The sequence below is a fragment of the Arachis ipaensis genome, chromosome B3 (genome assembly GCF_059453495.1).
Source record: "Arachis ipaensis isolate K30076 ecotype BB chromosome B3, ASM5945349v1, whole genome shotgun sequence".
Lineage (NCBI taxonomy): Eukaryota > Viridiplantae > Streptophyta > Magnoliopsida > Fabales > Fabaceae > Arachis > Arachis ipaensis.
The window spans coordinates 99513254-99533852 of record NC_142438.1 but is presented as its reverse complement, the minus strand read 5'-3'; the positions used below and the strand labels follow the sequence as shown (position 1 = coordinate 99533852).

Below are 20599 nucleotides of genomic sequence, written 5' to 3'. Positions count from 1 at the left end.
CATCGAGGATGAGTATGATTTTATACTTAAACAACTGGACAAAGCAGCAATTATTAAAAAGGAAGAAGTGGTTGCAAACTTAAGAGATGATGTACCTCCATTGGAAAGTCCAGTCACAGAGCCTCCTTCCACGGTGTTTGATGTTGATGTTGATATTGAGGAGAGCGTACAACCTCCAAGGCAGATCATGGTTGAAGACTTTGTAGAGGTTGATCAAGAGATGGAGATTCAAGAAGAAGAAGCACAACCCTATGCCCTTGGTAAGTAATGAAGAAGAGATTGAATTGGAAGAAAGCTACCAAGAGGAAGAGGTTGAAATTAAAGAAGTTTGCAAAGAGGTAGAAATTGTCAAAGAGCACAAGGGAGTGGAGCTTGAAATCACCTTGCCAAAGTTATTGGAGACCCCTCCCCCTAAGTTGCCATCATCCTTCACAACATTCAAGTGGATAAAATTCATATCCCTTAGCTTTCTAATCCCACTTGAATATGGGCTACTGGAGATGGATGGTCAACTTAGAGCTCTTTGTGGCATTAAGAGTAAGAGGAAGATGGTCAGTGGTAAGAATTGTCCTGCAAGGTTCATTATGGTTGGAAGCTTTAAGTTTAAACGCAAAGGTTGGTGTAAAGCTCAACTAAATGGGTCTAGGAAGTTGGTTGGCCGCTTTAGTGAGAATTCAGATTGCTTGCCACCCGGATGGAATCATGATGATCAACAAGAAGACGGGTGCAATAGCAAGGTTTGGGATCCTGGAATCTGTCCTGACATCCAACACCCCGGGAGCCTAAGAATCTGTTTGAAGCTGCTCAAAGGCTTTACGTGCCTAGTTTGGGATCCCGGAGGCCATTGGAATCACAAACATTGGTGGAGATTCCTGGATGAATACAAGCACAAGCCACCATAATAAGAAACTCACCAAATGTCCAACTTAAGGACTCTAACTAAAAGTGCTAGGTGGGAGACAACCCACCATGGTATGATCGTTCTTTTTTTTCATTTTTATTTAGTTTTAATTGTTTTCGAGTTTTATTTTATTTTATTATATTGAACCTGGAGTTTTTGCATCACATTCATATTAACACTGCATTCTGCATTTTTTTCAGATTAAAAAAAAAGAGAAGCACGCACGCGACGCGGCAGCGTCGCTGACGCGTCCGCGTCATGTGGGAAAAATGGCTCCCACGCGACCGCGTCACCCACGCGGCCGCGTGACCTGGAAATCGACGTAAGAAAGGGTGCATGGCCGAAAGTTGTGATGGAGTTGGGCTGGACTCGTGCTAGAAGCCCAAGTCCTCCCACGCGAATGCGTCACCCACGCGTCTGCGTCATATTGGAAATATGGCCACTCACGCGATCGCATGCCCCACGCAATCGCATCACCCAACATTTGGCGCAATAAGAGTTTGAACAGAGAGTTGTGCGAGCACGAGGCTGCCCTCGTGCCAATAGCGTAAACTGTGTCACGCGACTATGTGACCGACGCGACCGCGTCAATCCATATAAGTGCAAGTCATGCGACCGCGTGCCCCACGCGTCCGCGTCGTTTGCGCCGCACAGCTTATCCTAATTTACCAAATACCTTATCTTTTCTTCCCCAATCCTAATTTTTCCTCCCTCCTTTCTTACTTACTTCTTCTTTCTTTCTTTCTCTTCTCATTCTTCTTATCTTTCATTTTATTTTATTTTCTTTAATTTATTTGCATACTTTCATTCATTACATATTTTTATTTTTCTTTTCTAAATTTATTATTTTACCATTGGTGTTCAAATGTTCTTATTCAACTGTTATATCTTTTCTGGTATTATTTTGGTGCTTTATGACTTGTTTTATTCTGATTGGGTAATATTATTTAAATCAATGCTAATTTTTATATTATTGATATTCCTTTTGCATTGACATGAACTTACATTGTCTTTCATTACCCATTCTCTTCCCCATTGTTGCAAATTTTGTACCATTGGTATGCCATGGCTTCTATTGTTTTCTCACGTACATGTTGAAGCTTCCATGTAAATGAGACCCTTATCATTAGGCATTAACACCCATATTTTATTTATTTTCTATCTTTTGGGTTACTTTTCTTCTTTTTCTCTTCTTTCAGGCTGGCCACCAAAGACGGAAAAAGGGAGAAAATTCTAAAAGGGGAGACAAACAAGTCCATCTGCACAATCCTTGAAGAAAAGCATCAGTTGAAGCCACCCTTTCACTTGCACATCTCAGCATGCACCGAGGACGGTGCATTCTTTAAGTGTGGGGAGGTCGATACCGATCTCCATGGGTTAGTATTTTCTTATCAACACCAATATTTTAATTTCTTTGTTAAATTGCTGTATTTGCATATTTAATTACATATTTGTTTGATTTTATGCATTTAGTTACTACTTGGTTAAAGTAATAAATTTCTTTTTAGGACTCTATTTTTGAAAATTTCACTAATTTAAATTGAAAAATTTTTATGTTAAAATTTGTCAGAAGTTGTATTTGGAACATGGTTTTTGAGCCAGAGAACACACAGCCTGTGAGATTTTGAGCTTACTTACATGGTTACATTATTTAACCATAAATTTTTATTCTTGTGTGTTTTCTTCTCTATAATTGCAATCTTTGCTTTGTTCCATTCTATATGTCCAATGTTTAATGTGTTACATGCTTGCATATGATTGAGGCCATTGTTTGATTTCAGCTCACTTATCCCAAATAAGCCTACCCTTTAAATCACCCTTGTCAGCCACTTTGAGCCTTGAAAACCCCATTTATTCTATATTTTACCACATCACTAGCCTTAAGCAGAAAAACAAATTAAAAATCCCAATTGAATCTTTGGTTAGCTTAAGATAGAGATTGTGCATCAACTAAGTGTGGGAAAATTGTGGGAACATGGGTTAATAAGGGAATGTATCATGTTTCTAATTTATTTAAATATTGAGAATTTGGGAACCTACTCATGTAAAACCAGAAAAAAATAAAAAAAATAAAAAAATCTATGTGCATTGATAAGTTATGTTTGCTTTTATAATTCAAAAAAAATTCAAAAAAAATTTAATAAATAAATAAGGGGACAAAATTACCCCAATAATTAAGTTTAATAAAAGATCAATGCACATGTGATAAAAATTAAAGAAAATTTGGTACATGAGTATGAGAATTATACAAAAGTGGGAATTATGGGTAGCTAGACATGAATTTAAAAGTATATAGAGTATATGTATATTAGGTAAGAGCTTAGGTTAGTTAAAGATTCATATTATAGCTCACTTGGCCATACATGTACCCTTACCTTTACCTCAGCCCCATTACAACCCTAAAAAGACCTTATGATGTTTGCATTGATATGCTAAATATTTGTTGATTGGTTAGATGAAGAACAAAGTTTAGAAAGCATGACTAGAGAAGAGTAGAGTGATTAACCCTAGACACTTGAGAGTTAGAGTGATATACACTATCAGTGAGGGTTCAATGCTTAATTCTATGTTCCTTGCTTTCATGAGCTATCTTCTTACAAGTTTACTTGCTTTTTATTGTATGATTTAAATTAGTGAAATCTGATTCATATTTGTCTTGGAGAACTTATTTACTTTTAACCAAGTAGATAAAAACATTTTGCATGTAGTTGCATTCATATAGATAGGTTGCATTTCATATATTTTACCATTCCTCTTCATCTTTATAGCTTCTCTTGAGCTTAGCATAAGGACATGCTAGTGTTTAAGTGTGGGGAGGTTGATAAAACACTATTTTATAGTTTATCTTGTGCTCAATTAAGTGGTTTTTATCAACTCTTTACCCACTTATTTATACTATTTGCATGGTTTTATATTTGCCTTCCTAATTATGTGCTTTGATTGAAAACATGCTTCTTTGGCCTTAAGTTCCCTATGTTTAATCCTCTCTTATCACCATTAGATGCCTTGATATGTGTGTTAAGTGTTTTCAGAGATTACAGGACAGGAATAGCTTAGAGGATGGAAAGGAAGCATGCAAAAGTGGAAGGAATACAAGAAATTGAAGGAACTGCTAAAGCTGTCCAACCTGACCTCTCTGCACTCAAATAGTCATAACTTGAGCTACAGAGGTCCAAATGATGCGGTTCTAGTTGCGTTGGAAAGCTAACTTCCGGAGCTTCGATTTGATATATAACATGTCCTAGTTTCCTTAACACTAGGTGACGCGACCGCGTGCTCCATGCGGCCGCGTCGCAGTGACGAAAAATTAGCGTGTTTGAATTCGCAACCAGCGAATTCTGGGCTGTTTCCGACCCAGTTTGCAGCCCAGAAAACACAGATTAGAGGCTATAAAGTGGGAGAATGCATTCACACATAATCAAACTTTTATATTCACAATTTTAGGATTTAGATGTAGTTTTAGAGAGAGAGGTTCTCTCCTCTCTCTTAGGATTAGGATTTAGGATTTCTCTTAGTTTTATGAGTACCTCTCAATCCCAGGTTCAATGTTCTTCAATTTATATTTCTCTTCTACTTTTAGATACTCTAATACTTTCATTTATTAATTACTTATGTTGCCCATTTGATTCATAAATCTTTCATGTTAGATTGGATTGCTTTTATTAATATAATTTGAGGTATTTCAGACTTATCATTGCTCTCTTTAATTTATTAATGCTCTTTGTTTATCCAAATTATTCAAGTAGACTTTTTTTCCCTTTTGGCTTTGGTTGAGTCATTGGAGACACTTGAGTTATCAAACTCATTGTTGATTGAAAATTGGATTTCTTCATTTCATTAATTCAAGTTTCAATAACTCTAGCCTTTCCTAAGGAAAGACTAGGACCTGAGGAATAAAAATTAATTCATCCACTTAACTTACCTTCATAGTTAGAGGTTAACAAAGTGGGAGAAAAATCTAATTCTCATTACAATTGATAAGGATAACCAGGATAGGACTTTCAGTTCTCATACCTTGCCAAGAGTTTATTTTACAGTTATTTATTTATTTTTATTGCTTTGAAAATATACCTGTGCCCATTGCCCAAACCCCAGAACCCCAATTTACAAACTCATAACCAATAATAAGAACATACCTCCCTGCAATTCCTTAAGAAGACAACCCGAGGTTTAAATACTCGGTTATCAATTTTAAAGGGGTTTGTTACTTGTGACAACCAAAACATTTGTATGAAAGGACTTTTGAAGGTTTAGAAACTATACTTGCAACGAGGATTTATCCGCAAATTTTTAGACCACGCAAAAGTTCTCTCATCAATGGTTTGTCTGAGGTGTCCAAAATCTCATTGGATAGCTCTGCAGGTAGATCTCTTCACTTGAAGAAAATGCCTGCAGAAGCAAGAGAGCTCATTGAGATGGTTGCAAAAAACCAATTCATGTACACCTCTGAGAGGAATCCTGTAAAACATGGAACCTCTCAGAAGAAAGGAGTTCATAAAGTTGAGACTCTGAATGCCATTCTGGCTCAGAATAAGATCCTGACCCAACAGGTCAACATGATCTCTTAACATCTCACTGGGATGCAAACTGCACCTGGCAATAATCAGGAAGCTTCTTTTGAAGATGAAGCTTATGATCCTGATCAACCCACCATGGAGGAGGTGAATTACATGGGAGAACCCTATGGAAACACTTACAACCCTTCATGGAGGAATTATCCTAACCTTTCATGGAAAGATCAACAGAAACCTCAGCAAGATTTCAATAACAACCAAGGTGGTAAGAACCAAAATAGGTTCAATAACAGACCACCATTCCTATCTTCTCAAGGAAATATGGAGACCTCTAAGTAGAGCCTTTCTAACTTAGCCACTCTAGTCTCCATCTTTACTAAGACCAGTCATAGTTTCATTAATGAAACAAGGTCCTCCATTAAAAATTTGGAGGTACAAGTTGGTCAACTGAGTAAGAGGATCCCTGAAATCCCTCTAGAAACTTTTCTCAGTAATACTGAGGTTAATCCTAGAGAAGAGTGCAAAGCCATAACCATGGAGGTTGAGGCCGAATTGGAGTAGAATGGGAAGGCGTTGAACGCCAGTGAGGAATCCCTCACTAGGCGTTTAACGTCCATCCTGGCAGAAAAGATGGCGTTGAACGCCAGCCAGGGAGCACTAGCTGGGCGTTCAACGCCTAAATAGGAAGGCTTTTTGGCGTTGAACACCAGTAAGAAACCCCTCACTGGGCGTTCAATGCCCAACCAGGCAGCCATGCTGGCGCTGAATGCCAGTGAGGAACCCCTCACTGCGCATTCAACGCCCACCAGCCCAGGGAAGCTGGCATTGAATGCCAGCAAGGACATCTCTGCTGGGCGTTCAATGCCCAGAATGCTAGAGGGACTGGTGTTTAACGCCAGTCAGGGTGGATAACAAGGGCATTCAATGCCCATTAAGCTGACAGAGCTGGCGTTGAACGCCAGCACAAGCACTCCCTTTGAGTGCCTGAATCCCACTCAAGAACCCTTTAGCCCAGAACCAAAGGAAACCATAAAAACAATTGAGGTTCCTTTGAATGCACTTCTACAGTGCATGAGTTCTGATGATCACTCATCCTCAAGTGAGGATGAAGACACTATGGAATAGCAAGTTGCTCATTTATTAGGAGCTCTAATGAAGCTAAATATCAAGCTATTTGGTACAAAGCCTCTGGAAGAAGAACCTCCACTGCTTACCAAGGAACTCCATGCTTTGGTTCAGCAAGAGCTACCTCAAAAGCTTCCAGACCCTGGACGCTTTCTGATTCCTTGCACCATAGGCACTATGACCTTTGAAAATGTTCTATGTGACCTAGGGTCAAGCATCAACCTCATGCCACTCTCTGTAATGAAGAAGCTGGAAATCTTGAGGTACAAGTTGTACATGTCTCTTTAGAGATGGCAGACAAGACCATGAAGAAGCCATATAGCTTAGTAGAGGATGTCTTGGTTAAGGTTGAAAACCACAACATCCCTTCAAACTTTATTGTCTTGGACATAGGAGAGGATGAGGATGACTGTGTCATCCTTGGAAGAACTTTCCTAGCCACAGTTGATGCTATCATTGATGTGGCTAAGGGAGAACTAACCCTAAAGTTAGGGGAGGATCACATCTTATTCAAGATGCCTCATCCTAATTCTTCCTTTAAGAGAGAGATAAAAGTGCAACACCTAGTGTGCCAATCATCTCTTTCTGTGCAGAGCTTTACAGAGTCCCCAGACAAGCTCAACAAGCTCTAAGCACAAAGGTACTAAGAAAAAAGTACCTAAAGGCTGGAGGAACAAGAAAGTTCCTACTGAAGGCCTCTCACCAGGCATGAGAGTAGAATCCAGTCTTACCACATACAGTGAGTTGTGTCCTATCTCTAGAGCATGTAGAGCTCATTCATGAGAGGACAGGAAGAAAATTCACTGTCAAGGTGAAAATCTGAGCCCATACTCTCCTCCATAAAAGAGCTAAAGGTCAAGCTAGTTACTTTAAAAGAGCGCTTGTTGGGAGGCAACCCAACTTTACTCAACTGCATTTATTTTTCATTTTTCTTTCAGTTTTTAGAGTCATAATCATGTGTATCAGTCAAGCGACATAATTCACAGTAGTAAAAACAGAACACTCTGGAAAGAGTGTCAAAGTTGAACGCTAATGAGGAAGTCCTCACTGGGCGTTCAACGCCCCAAGAGGGAAGCATTGCTGGCGTTGAACGCCAGCCAGGGAGCAGCTCCTGGGTGTTCAAATGCCAGTGCAGAGAAGCAGAGAATCTGGAATTCCCTAGCCTCTTAGAAATTGTGGGTCCCACAGAATCTTCACCTACCCTACCTTCCCCACTTAAACCCACCTACTTTTCCACTTTCCTATACACATTTGATGACAAGTCATCTTATGCTAGTTTTACAAGCATTTCTCATTAGTTTCATTAGGTTTTATGCACTTTCTTGCACAATAAGTAAGTGATTGGAGTGGATTTTCATGATCATTTTGAATCAATTAAACATCATTTATTTTACACAAAATCATAAGGTTTATGATAGAATTAATTGATTTTATGAATGATACAAAGATCTTTTGATTTTGGTGAGACTTTGATTGGTTGTTTGGTTGCTTGTAGGTGAAGAAATGAGGAAGAAAGGGAAGAACTAGGAAAGTGTTACAATACTGAATGTAGCGTTCACTCTCTCACCTTTTTTGTGGATTCAAGCTTTCAAGCCAAATCTTTCGTGCTGTCCGATACAACAAGGCAGCACTCAACAAAGGCCAGCGTTCAAAATAAGTGAACGTAGCGTTCACTTTTTCCACATTTTTCGTGGATTTCAGCTTGGGAAGAAAGGCGTGCATCAAAGCTCACTAAGGAGCATTCAAGGAAGGCAACGTAGCACTCAACCAAGGGAGTGCTAGACAGCCCTCAACAAGGGAGGCACGCACCAAGGAAGGGTAGTGTTCAAAAATTAGAGCGTAGCGTTCTCTTTTGCAACATTTTCGTGCTTCTCAAGCCTTGGGGAGGAAGGCTCAACAAAAGGGTAGCGTTCAAAGAGTGAACGTTCCGTTCACTAAAGCAATGCTAGAGGAACAAGGCGCACAAAATTGGCACACCTAGGAGAATGAACGCAGCGTTCATTTTGGTCACGGAGCGCTCCACTGGGAGTAAACCAAATGCTCCCTGACCCATGCCACCAAGTGCTAAGTTGGATCCATTTCTTCACAAACCCAAAAGGCCCATTCCAAAAAGCTTTGAAGACAAAAATAGAAAGTGTATAAATAAGAGCAAGTTTGATTTGAAGGGGAACCTTTTGCTCATTTTTAGTTTTCTCACTTTTGAATTTTCATTTGTTTTGAATTTGGGGTAATTGGGATTAGATCTAGTTTTCTTTCTGTTTGTTCTTGCTTCTGCAACTTCTACTTTCTGTTTTGGGTTTTTTTGAATTGAGATTGAAGAATTCCATTGAAATCATTCATCTGAGAATCATCTTCTACTTTTCTTTTGATAATTCTGAGAATTGGAAGTTGGATCGGAATTTCCTTTTCTGTTTTTATTTTTATTTCTTCTGCAATTTCTTTTCTGTGTTGTCAAGGGAGTAATTGAGATCTAGATCTGCTTTCTGTTCTCATTACTCTTCTTCAATTGTCAATTTCTCTTTGAGAATTTCACAATTGAGCTAAGTTTTCTTACTGTTTGTTTCTTCAAGCAATTTTCCATTTCTGTTTTGCTACTGAGATCCTAATCTGATTCTCTTCATCTCATAGCTCTCTGATTTAATTTAATTTACATTTTCTAGTTCAATTTGAATCCGAACACCCAAATCCTTTTCATTCTTCAAGTAATTTACATTTCCCAGCAATTTAGATTCAGCAATTTAAGTTTCTTACACTTTAAGTTTCAGTCATTTACCTTTCTTACAATTTTTAGCTCTTTTACTTTTTTGCACTTTAAGTTTCTGCAATTTACTTCTTCTGCACTTTAAGATTCAGTCAATTCACCCTCTCCCTTTTATTTAATTGCAATTTAGCTTCTGTTAATCAAGTTTCACTCAAATCATCAAATATTCACTTAACTAAATTCATCACCTAACTAAAATTGCTCAATCCATCAATCCATGTGGGATTGACCTCATTCTTGTGAGTTATTACTACTTGATGCGACTCGGTACACTTGTCGGTGAGTTTTGTGTGGAATCGCTTTTCCCTCATCAAGTTTTTGGCACCGTTGCCGCGTATTGATTTAGATTGACAATGATTAAGTAGGGTGATAATCTAGATTAAGCATTTTCTTTTTATTTTTACTAAGCACACTAACTATTTGAGTTTTTGTTTAAGCTAACATTAACATCACTCTAGCAGTAGAGTAAATTGTCTCTGGTTTCTGGTTTTGTGTGTATGACAGAAGCAAGGAGAGAGGTCTCCACCTCTTGTCACCTTAACGAGAGAACTCTGCGAAGACTAAGGAGAAAAGCAAGAGGAAAGGGGATCATTGGTGAAGAGGAATCAGAGGAGGAGAACCAAGAGATGGAAGGGAATGGCCCTAATCTACTAGATGAAGTGGCCAACAATGGCCAGCCTTAAAGGAGGGTTCTAGCCTCCTACACTTTCCCTAATCCAAAGCACCGTGGGAGTAGCATACTCACTCCAAATGTAAATGCAAAAAACTTTGAATTGAAGCCTTAACTCATCACTTTGGTGCAGAACAACTATTCTTATGGAGGAGGTTCCTTGGAAGATCCAAAGCAGCACCTATCCACCTTTCTAAGGATATGTGACACAGTAAAGACCAATGGTGTGCATCTAGACATATATAAGTTGTTGCTATTTCCATTCTCATTAAGGGACAAAGCTGCTCAATGGTTGGAGGTATTTCCAAGAGAAAGCATCAACAGCTGGGAGGATCTAGTGAACAAGTTCCTAGCCAAGTTCTATCCTCCCCAAAGGGTCATCAGACTGAAGACGGAGGTCCAAACATTCACTCAGATGGATGGAAAGTCATTGTATGATGCCTGGGTGAGATACAAAGCCTTAATCAGGAAGTGTCCACCAGAGATGTTCAATGAATGGGATAAACTTCAAAAATTTCTATGAAAGATTAACACTGAGAGCTTAAGAAGCCCTTGATTATTCAGCAGGAGGTTCATTACAACTCATGAAGATAGCTGAGGAAGCTCAAAATTTGATAGACACTGTAACAAACAACCAATACTTCTATGGTCATCAAAGGCAACGCCAACCAGCTTAAAGGAAGGGTATATTGGAGCTGGAAGGTGTGGATATCATTTTAGCTCAAAACAAAGTGATGCATCAACAGATCCAGTAGCAAATGGAGATGATGGCCAAGAGGATTGATGGTCTTCAAGTTGCAGTAGTTAACACTCCAAATCAACCATTAGCTGGATGGGGGCAGAATGAAGAAAGCTATGAAGAGTAATAACCTGAGCAAGTCCAATACATGCACAACCAAGGAGTTGGACAAAATGAGTTCTATGGAGATACCTATAACCCATCCTGGAGGAACCATCCCAATTTGAGCTGGGGAGACAATCACAATCAAAACCAGCAGCCTTGGCAGAGAAACTCAAACTAAAACAATCTCAGAAACACAAACCATTAAAACACTAACCAAAACCAATACAGAAAACCACAAAATAATCAACCTCAACCCAACTACTATCCATTCTCAACATCCCATAATCAACCACAACCGCCCCAAGAATCTCAAAGGATCTCCAACTTGGAGATAATTATAGAAAAGATGATGAAACATCAAGAGCTAACCAGCAAGAACCATGAAGCTTCACTGAAGAACTTGGAAAGGCAAATTGGATAATTATCCAAGCAAACAGTGGCTGAAAGAGCACCCAATACATTACCAAGTGACACTATTCCCAATCCCAAGGAAGAATGCAAAGCAATCCAGTTAAGAAGTGGAAGAACCTTGGTAAATAATAAAGAAGCCACCAAGAAGCCAACAGAAGATGATAAGGCCAACAGCAAGGAAGAAGTGACAATTAATGGAAAGAACCAGGAAGAACTCAAGAGAAAGGATGAGGAATCTCAAGCTTTAAAGAAGGGAAAGCAAATCATGGGGGAGCAATCACAAGAACAGAGGAAAATGGAGAAGCCATACACTCCTTCCATTTCATATCCTCAAAGGTTCAACAAGGAGCTAAAGGATCAACAGTTCCTAAAGTTTTTAGAAGTTTTTAAGAAGCTAGAGATCAACATTCCACTTGCTGAAGCTCTAGAAAAAATGCCTCTGTATGCAAAATTTCTAAAAGAGCTTATCAACAAGAAGAGGAGCTGGAATAAAAAAGAAACGGTGATCTTGACCCAAGAATGCAGTGCTGTCATCCAAAGAGGTCTTCCACCAAAGCTCAAAGATCCAGGAAGCTTCATCCTATCTTGCACTATAGACAACAGAACATTGGACAAAGCTCTCTATGACTTAGGAGCCAGCATCAATTTAATGCCCCTCTCACTAATGAAGAAGCTTGCAATAGAGGAAGTTAAGCCTACCCGGATGTCACTTCAAATGGCTGACAGATCACTCAAGATACCAAATGAAGTTGTAGAAAATTTATTGGTAAAGATTGGAGAATTCATTTTTTCTGCTGACTTTGTTATCTTGGACATGGAAGAAAAGGGACACAGTTCAATCATATTGGGACGGCCTTTCTTAGAAACAGCAAGCCATCATTGATGTGGAAAAAGGTGAGATGACCCTCAGGGTGCATAAAGAAAAAATGATCATCAATGTCTTCAAGGCCATGCAGTATCTTCTAGAGAAGGAAAAGAACATGAGAGTGGAAATGATAGAAGAAGTGGAGGAGGAGCTACTAGAAGATGACAACCAGGAGGAACAAGAAGGGGAAACAGGAGAGGAACAAAATTTCAGAGAAGAAGAAGTAGTAGAAATCTCCTCTAAAGGCGAGGCAGAGGAGAAGTCAAAACAAGAGTTAAAGCCTCTTCCTCCTCATCTCAAGTATGTATTTCTTGGAGAAGCAGAGGCCCTGCCAGTGATTATAAATTCCTCCTTGAACATAGAAGAGGAAACAAAGCTGATTGAAGTATTGAAAGCCCACAAGACAGCCTTGGGTTGGACGATTGATGATATCAAGGACATAACCCCTGCCATCTGTATGCACAAAATACTATTGGAGGAAGATTCAAGGCTTGTAGTTCAACCCCAAAAAAGGCTTAACCCAACCATGAAGGAGGTGGTTCAAAAAGATGTGATGAAGCTATGGAATGTTAAAATCATATACCCAATCTCTGACAGCTCTTGGGTGAGCCTAGTACAAGTAGTGCCAAAGAAAGGTGGCATGACTGTCATCTTCAATGAGAAGAATGAACTAATCCCCACAAGGACAGTGACTGGGTGGAGGATGTGCATAGATTATAGAAGACCGAATGATGCTACAAGGAAAGATCACTTTCCTCTCCTATTCATTGACCAGATGCTGGAAAGATTGGCTGGACATGCATACTATTGCTTCCTGGACGGGTATTCTGGATACAATCAAATAGTGGTGGATCCCAAAGATCAAGAAAAAACTTCCTTCACCTGTCCATTTGGAGTCTTTGCTTACAGAAGGATATCCTTTGGGCTATGCAATGCCCCTGCAACTTTTCAAAGGTGTATGCTTTCTATATTTTTGACATGGTGGAAAAATTTTTAGAAGTCTTCATGGATGATTTTTCTGTCTTTAACAATTCATTTAACACCTTCTTGCATAATTTAACTCTTGTTTTGAAAAGATGTCAAGAAACTAATCTGGTATTGAATGGGGAGAAATGCCATTTCATGGTTCCTGAAGGATAGTTCTTGGGTATAAGGTTTCAAGCAAAGGTATAGAAGTTAATAAAGCAAAAATAGAAATCATTAAAAAGCTTCCTATACCTGTTAATGTGAAAGAAGTAAGGAGTTTTCTTGGACATGCTGGTTTTTACAGGAGGTTCATCAAAGATTTTTCAAAAATAGCAAAACTACTGAATAATTTGCTAATGATTGATAATCCTTTCATCTTTGATGACAATTGCAAGCATGCCTTTGAAACTTTAAAGAGAAAACTCATTACAGCACCAATCATCACACTCCCAGATTGGAAATTATATTTTGAACTTATGTGTGATGCAAGTGACTTTGAAATTGGTGCTGTATTGGGACAAAAGAAAGACAAGATGTATCATGTTATATACTATGCTAGCAAGGTGTTGAATGAAGCACAGAAAAATTATACCACCACAGAGAAAGAGCTCTTGGCAATTGTATATGCATTTGATAAATTTAGACAATACTTGATTAGTTCAAAGGTCATAGTATATACTGATCATACTGCTCTCAAGTATCTCATGTCTAAACAGGATTCAAAGCCAAGACTTATCAGGTGGATGTTGTTGCTACAAGAATTTGACATTGAAGTGAAAGATAGGAAAGGGAATGAGAACCAAGTGGCAAACCATTTGTCAAGACTATCACAAGAAGCTAACCAAGCTCCACATTCAGTGAACGAAAGCTTTCCAGATGAACACCTTTTGCAAATCCAACAAGCTCCCTGGTTTACAGACATTGCAAACTACAAGGTTGGGAGGAAGATTCCTCAAGAATTCACCAAACAACAAGTGAAGAAGCTGCTCAATGAAGCCAAGAAATTTTTATGGGATGAATCATTCTTATTCAAGAGGTGTCCAGATGGAATGATTAAGAAACATGTTCCTGAGAGTGAGATGAGAGATATATTATGGCATTGTCATGGTTCAGCTTATGGTAGACATTTTGGGCCAGAAAGAACAGCAGCCAAAGTACTTCAAAGCGGATTTTATTGGCCAACTATATTCAAGGATGCTAGAGAGTTTGCTCATCAATGCAATGAGTGCCAAAGAGCTGGAGGATTAACAAGAAGGAATGAGATACCTTAGAACTACATCTTGGAGGTAGAACTCTTGGAGGATTAACAATGGGCCCTTTTCCACCTTCATATTCTTTCAAATACATACTTGTGGCAGTAGAGTATGTCTCAAAGTGGGTGGAAGCCATGGCAACGACTACATGTGATGCACAAATTGTCCTTCAATTCCTTAAGAAGCACATTTTTACTAGATATGGAGTGCCTAAGGGTCTTGTCAGTGATGGTGGTAGTCATTTTTGCAACAAATAGATGGAGAAACTACTTCACAAATATGGGGTGATGCATAAATTAGATACACCATATCACCCACAGACCAATGGCCAAGCAGAGCTTGCAAATAGGGAGTTGAAGAGGATTTTGAAGAAAACAGTGGGGAACACAAGAAAGGATTGGGTCAGAAAATTAGAAGATGCTCTCTGGGCATATAGAATAGTATTCAAAACTCCTATTGAAAAGTCTCCTTTTCAGTTATTATATGGCAAGTCTTGTCACCTCCCTGTAGAGCTTGAGCATAAAGCCTTCTGGGCCACTAAACTCCTCAACCTTGATTCTCAAGCAGCAGGAGAGAAGAGGCTATTGCAATTAAATGAGTTGGATGAGTTTAGACTGGAAGCCTATGAAAATGCTAAGATATACAAGGAAAAAGCTAAGAGATGGCATGACAAAAGAATCTTAAAGAAGGAGTTCAAACCAGGACAGCAAGTACTCTTGTATAACTCCAGGCTCAAAATTTTCCCTGGCAAACTCAAGTCCAAATGGAATGGCCCTTACTTGGTGACAAAGGTTCTCCCTTATGGAAGCCTTGAACTCCTAGATGAAGCAACAAAGAGCAATCTCACAGTAAACGGTCACATGGCAAAGCATTATTTGGGAGGCTCTTGAGACAAAGAGAAGGAGATTCAGAAGTTAAGTTGAGTAAGAATGAAAGATGTCAAGCTAGTAACATTAAAAGAGCGCTTGTTGGGAGGCAACCCAACCATGAGGTAGTTTTCTTTTCCTAAGCTATTTCAATAAAAAGGTTAAGTAGACTTATCTGTATTGCAAGGAGCTAAGTTTGGTGTTGCATACCAAAATAATTTAAGGGTGAATGAAGGATGCTAAGTTTGGTGTTCCACCAAAAATCTCATTTAAAAACACATTTCAACTCTTTACATAAATGGTTACTAGCTCCAAGCAATCAGGGAAATCACTGAACCATTGTCTGTCTTCTAGTTTTTAGTTTTATGACTTTCAACAAAAGCACATTGTTTCATGTAACTGATGCATCATAGATACTAGCAAGGGACTAAGTTTAGTGTTCCCTCACCAAAGTAAGTTCAAGAAACTACAATAATTCATGTATGTTAACCATTTGCCTAAGTACTTGGAAAAACAAGCAACTTCCAATAATTATGCAGAAAAGATACTCAGCATCTTAAAAGAATCATCACCAAGGAAAATGCAAAAGTAAAAGATGATCATGACAAAAGGAAAGCTGCAAGACACTCCTAAGAGGTTGTATTGTCACAAAATTCATTTTGCTTTGAAATGTTCTGAATGAGAAGTTGCTGTTTACCTTGATGTTAGTTCAAATAATGCAAACTTTGATGCCTGCACTAGTGTAAATGCTTGTCTTCATCTTCATCTGCCTTAAATTCTGTCTTGTTTCCCTTTTGCATCAATAAGAGAAAATGTTCGAAATAGGAAGTGATTGTTCAATGTGGTAGGAATTAGAATAAAGACTTGTGGTGGTAATTGATTGATTGGATGATAAGCTCAATAATAAAAGCTGCATAATAGAATGTTCTTTGTAGTGTGAACTTAGTTGCTGTTATAAAACCTTTTATTAATGAACATCCCTGGGAAATGAAGAAAAGTAAGAAAGAAAAAGAAAAGAAAATCCAAGGATTGGCATCAAAAATAAAAGAAACAAACAATAAGGCTAGACACCAATGGCTTGGACCTTAGGACATATGCCTGTGGTGCTTCTTGTACTATGATATGCTTGGATAATAAGGTTCTGAGGAGTCTTTTAAAACTTGGTAACTTGGATTAACTAATCCGGAATTACCAATCGAAAGTCCATTATCAAGAGCAACCTAGTTACAAAGTATTTAGTAACCCAAAGGGTGCTGGGCATCAATATTCCTAAGAAGAATTGTGAGCCAAGTGTCTGTAGTGAAGAAGTGTTGAGAAAAAATTCAGCCAAAAGGCTGCTGCAACACTTGACACTGAGCTACCATTGAGAAATAAGCTTTCTAAGCAAAAGAACGAAGGAAAAAAAAAGGGATCAATCAAGGAGCAAGGAATTATAACAGCAACTCTAATGAACCCTCAAAGAAGCATTTCTTATCTATCAGCAAAGAATAAGTGAGCTGCATCTTGTCTGCATAAAATCCCATAGTCTTAATTCAATTACCTGCTAAATAAGGACATATGCTTCTCTATTTCATTTCATTTCTTCTTATGTTTAGTGCTTGCTTGGGGACAAGCAAGGTTTAATTTTGGTGTTGTGATGACAAGTCATCTTATACTAGTTTTACAAGCATTTCTCATTAGTTTCATTAGGTTTTATGCACTTTCTTGCACAATAAGTAAGTGATTGGAGTGGATTTTCATGATCATTTTGAATCAATCAAACATCATTTATTTTACATAAAATCATAAGGTTTATGATAGAATTAATTGATTTTATGAATGATGCAAAGATCTTGTGATTTTGGTGAGACATTGATTGGTTGTTTGGTTTGTAGGTGAAGAAATGAGGAAGAAAGGGAAGAACCAGGAAAGCGTTGCAATAGTGAACGTAGCATTCACTCTCTCACCTTTTTCGTGGATTCAAGCCTTCAAGCCAAAGCTTTCATGCTGTCCGTACAACAATGCAGCACTCAACAAAGGCCAGCGTTCAAAAGAAGTGAACGTAGTGTTCACTTTTTCCACCTTTTTCGTGGATTTCAGCTTGGGAAGAAAGGCGTGCATCAAAGCTCCGTTCAAGGAAGGCAACATTGCACTCAACCAAGGGAGCGCTAGACAGCACTCAACCAAGGGAGGCAGGCACCAAGGAAGGGTAGCGTTTAAAAATTAGAGCGTAGTGTTCTCTTTTGTAACATTTTCGTGCTTCTCAAGCCTTGGGGAGGAAGGCTCAGCAAAAGAGTAGCGTTCAAAGAGTGAACGTGCCGTTCACTAAAGCAACGCTGGAGAAACAAGGCGCACAAAATTGGCACGCTTAGGAGAATGAACGCAGCATTCATTTTGGTCACGGAGCGCTCCACTGGGAGTGAACCAAATGCTCCCTGACCCATGCCACCAAGTGCCAAGTTGGATCCATTTCTTCACAAACCCAAAAGGCCAATTTCAAAAAGCTTTGAAGACAAAAATAGAAAGTGTATAAATAGGAGAAAGTTTGATTTGAAGGGAACATTTTGCTCATTTTTAGTTTTCTCACTTTTGAATTTTCATTTGTTTTGAATTTGGGGGAATTGGGATTAGATCTAGTTTTCTTTCTGTTTGTTCTTGCTTCTGCAACTTTTACTTTCTGTTTTGGGTTTTTTTGAATTGAGATTGAAGAATTCCATTGTAATCATTCATCTGAGAATCATCTTCTACTTTTCTTTTGATAATTCTGAGAATTGGAAGTTGGATCAGAATTTCCTTTTCTGTTTTCATTTTCATTTCTTCTGTAATTTCTTTTCTGTGTTGTCAAGGGAGTAATTGAGATCTAGATCTGCTTTCTGTTCTCATTACTCTTCTTCAATTGTCAATTTCTCTTTGAGAATTTCACAATTGAGCTAAGTTTTCTTACTGTTTGTTTCTTCAAGCAATTTTCCATTTCTGTTTTGCTATTGAGATCCTGATCTGATTCTCTTCATCTCATAGCTCTCTGATTTACTTTAATTTACATTTTCTAGTTCAATTTGAATCCCAACACCCAAATCCCTTTTATTCTTCAAGAAATTTACATTTCCCAGCAATTTAGATTCAGTAATTTAAGTTTATTGCACTTTAAGTTTCAGTCATTTACCTTTCTTGCAATTTAAGTTTCAGCTCTTTTACTTTCTTGTACTTTAAGTTTCTGCAATTTACTTCTTCTGCACTTTAAGATTCAGTCAATTCACCCTCTTTCTTTTATTTACTTGCAATTTAGCTTCTGTTAATCAAGTTTCACTCAAATCATCAAATTTTTGCTTAACTAAATTCATCACCTAACTAAAATTGCTCAATCAAGCAATCCCTGTGGGATCGACCTCACTCTTGTGAGTTATTACTACTTGATGCGACTCGGTACACTTTCTGGTGAGTTTTGTGTGGAATCATTTTTACCTCATTAACACTTTCCCAAAAACCCTAGCCCAATTACATCCATTTCATTTCCTCAAACCATCATAACTCCCAACTACCCCCACCCACTTCAAAATCAAATTTCCCACCCGAACCCACCCTATGGCCGGACCCAAGCCCTACCCATTCCAATAAATATCCGTCTCCATCACCCTTCATACACACACCTCTCATACCTTCTCCACCCCCACAAGGCCGAGCCCTCTCTCTCCCTCTCTCTCTCTCTATTTTCTTCTTCTTCTTCTTTATTTTTGCTCGAGGACAAGCAAAGTTTTAAGTTTGGTGTTGAAAAAGCATAGCTTTTTTTCTTTCCATTACCATTCATGGCACCCAAGGTTGGAGACTCCTCTAAGAATAAGAAAGGAAAGGCAGTAGCTAATTCCTCTGAATCTTGGGAGATGAAGAGATTTATCACCAAAGCTCACCAAGACCACTTCTATAAAGTACTGGCTGAGAAGAAAGTGGTCCCTGAGGTCCCTTTCATGCTCAAGAAGAATGAGTATCCAGAAATCCGAAGAGAGATCCGGAGAAGAGGTTGGAAAGTCCTAACCAATCCCATCCAAGAGGTTGGGATTCTCATGGTACAAGAGTTCTATGCTAATGCATGGGTTACCAAAAATCATGACACTAGTGTGAACCCAAATCCAAGGAATTGGGTCACCATGGTCCGAGGAAGAATCTTAGATTTTAGCTCAAAAAGTGTGAGGTTGGCGTTCAACTTGCCTCTATTGCAAGGAGACCTTCATCCTTACACTAGGAGAGTCAACCATGATCAGAAGTTAGATCAAGTGCTCTCAGATATCTGTGTAGAAGGTAAACAGTGGAAACGGGATTTCCAAGGCAAGCCCATTCAGTTAAGAAGGGTTGACCTAAAGCCCATAGCTAGAGGATGGTTGGAGTTCATCCAAAGATCCATCATCCGGTCAGAAGTGACTGTTGACAGAACAATCATGATTCATTGCATCATGATTGGAACTGAGGTGGAAGTTCATGAGGTGATTCCTCAAGAACAGTACAAGATAGCTGAGAAGCCTTACACTAATGCCAGGTTGGCATTTCCACACCTCATCTATCACCTATACAATTCAGCTGGAATTGTCATAAATAGAGATGTCTCCATTGGGGAGGATAAGCCCATCACTAAGAAGCGAATGGAGCAAACTAGAGAGCATGCACAAGAACCTGTCCATCCGCTTCAGTATGAGATCCCTGAGATTCCTCAAGGGATGTATTTTCCTCTCCAAAAATATTGGGATCAATGGAAAACTTCTCTTGGAGAATTGAGCACTAACATGGAGCAATTGAAGATGGAGCATCAAGGTCATGCCACTACCCTCAATGAAATTAGAGAAGATCAAAGAGCCATAAGGTAAGACCAAAGGACTATGAAGGAAGAGCAACAAAGGCAAAAGGATGACATAGAAGAGATCAAGCAGCACATTGGATCCTCAAGGAGGAGCACCAGACGCCACCCTTAAAGATGGACTCGTTCTCTTTTTATTCCTTTCCTGTTAATTTCTGTTTTCTATCTGTTTATTTATCTATTTTCTTGTCCTAGTTGCATGATCATTTGCATTTGATGTCTTTAATTTGTAAAATGTTTCATATATCTCTCACCTTACTTAAATAAAAAAGTTTTATTAAAAAGAATTGAGAGATTCATGAATTTCAAATTTAAAATAAGATTAGTTTAATTAGTTTGATGTGGTGTCATTTTCTTTTGTTTTCTGAATGTATGATTAAACAGTGCATATTTGAAGTTAAAATTTTAGAATGTTGGCTCTTGAAAGAATAAGGAAAAAGGAAAAATATTATTGATAATCTGAAAAATCTGAAAATTAAATCTTGAAGTAAGAAAAAGCAGTAAAAAGCAAAAGAAAAAGCATGTTGCAAAAGATATATATATATATGCATGCAAGAAAAAAATGGCAAAAAAAATAATAATAATAAAAAGCAGAAAAATC

General features: G+C 38.5%; 1 protein-coding gene across 1 annotated transcript; it reads left to right on the top strand.

Moving 5' to 3' along the window:
- Window positions 1–11491: 11491 nt before the first annotated feature.
- Window positions 11492–12109, top strand: LOC107633379 (uncharacterized). The gene is made up of 2 exons (XM_016337014.1): window positions 11492–11667; window positions 11752–12109. Exons 1-2 carry the CDS (start codon window positions 11492–11494, stop codon window positions 12107–12109), a joined length of 534 nt encoding a protein of 177 aa, XP_016192500.1.
- Window positions 12110–20599: the final 8490 nt, after the last annotated feature.

Excerpts from the sequence above, each read along its gene's own strand:
- LOC107633379 (XM_016337014.1), top strand. The coding sequence starts at position 11,492 with ATGGGGGAGCAATCACAAGAACAGAGGAAAATGGAGAAGCCATACACT. Across the intron at positions 11,668-11,751 it reads GCTCTAGAAAAAATGCCTCT|TGCTGTCATCCAAAGAGGTC; the intron begins GTATGCAAAATT and ends CCAAGAATGCAG.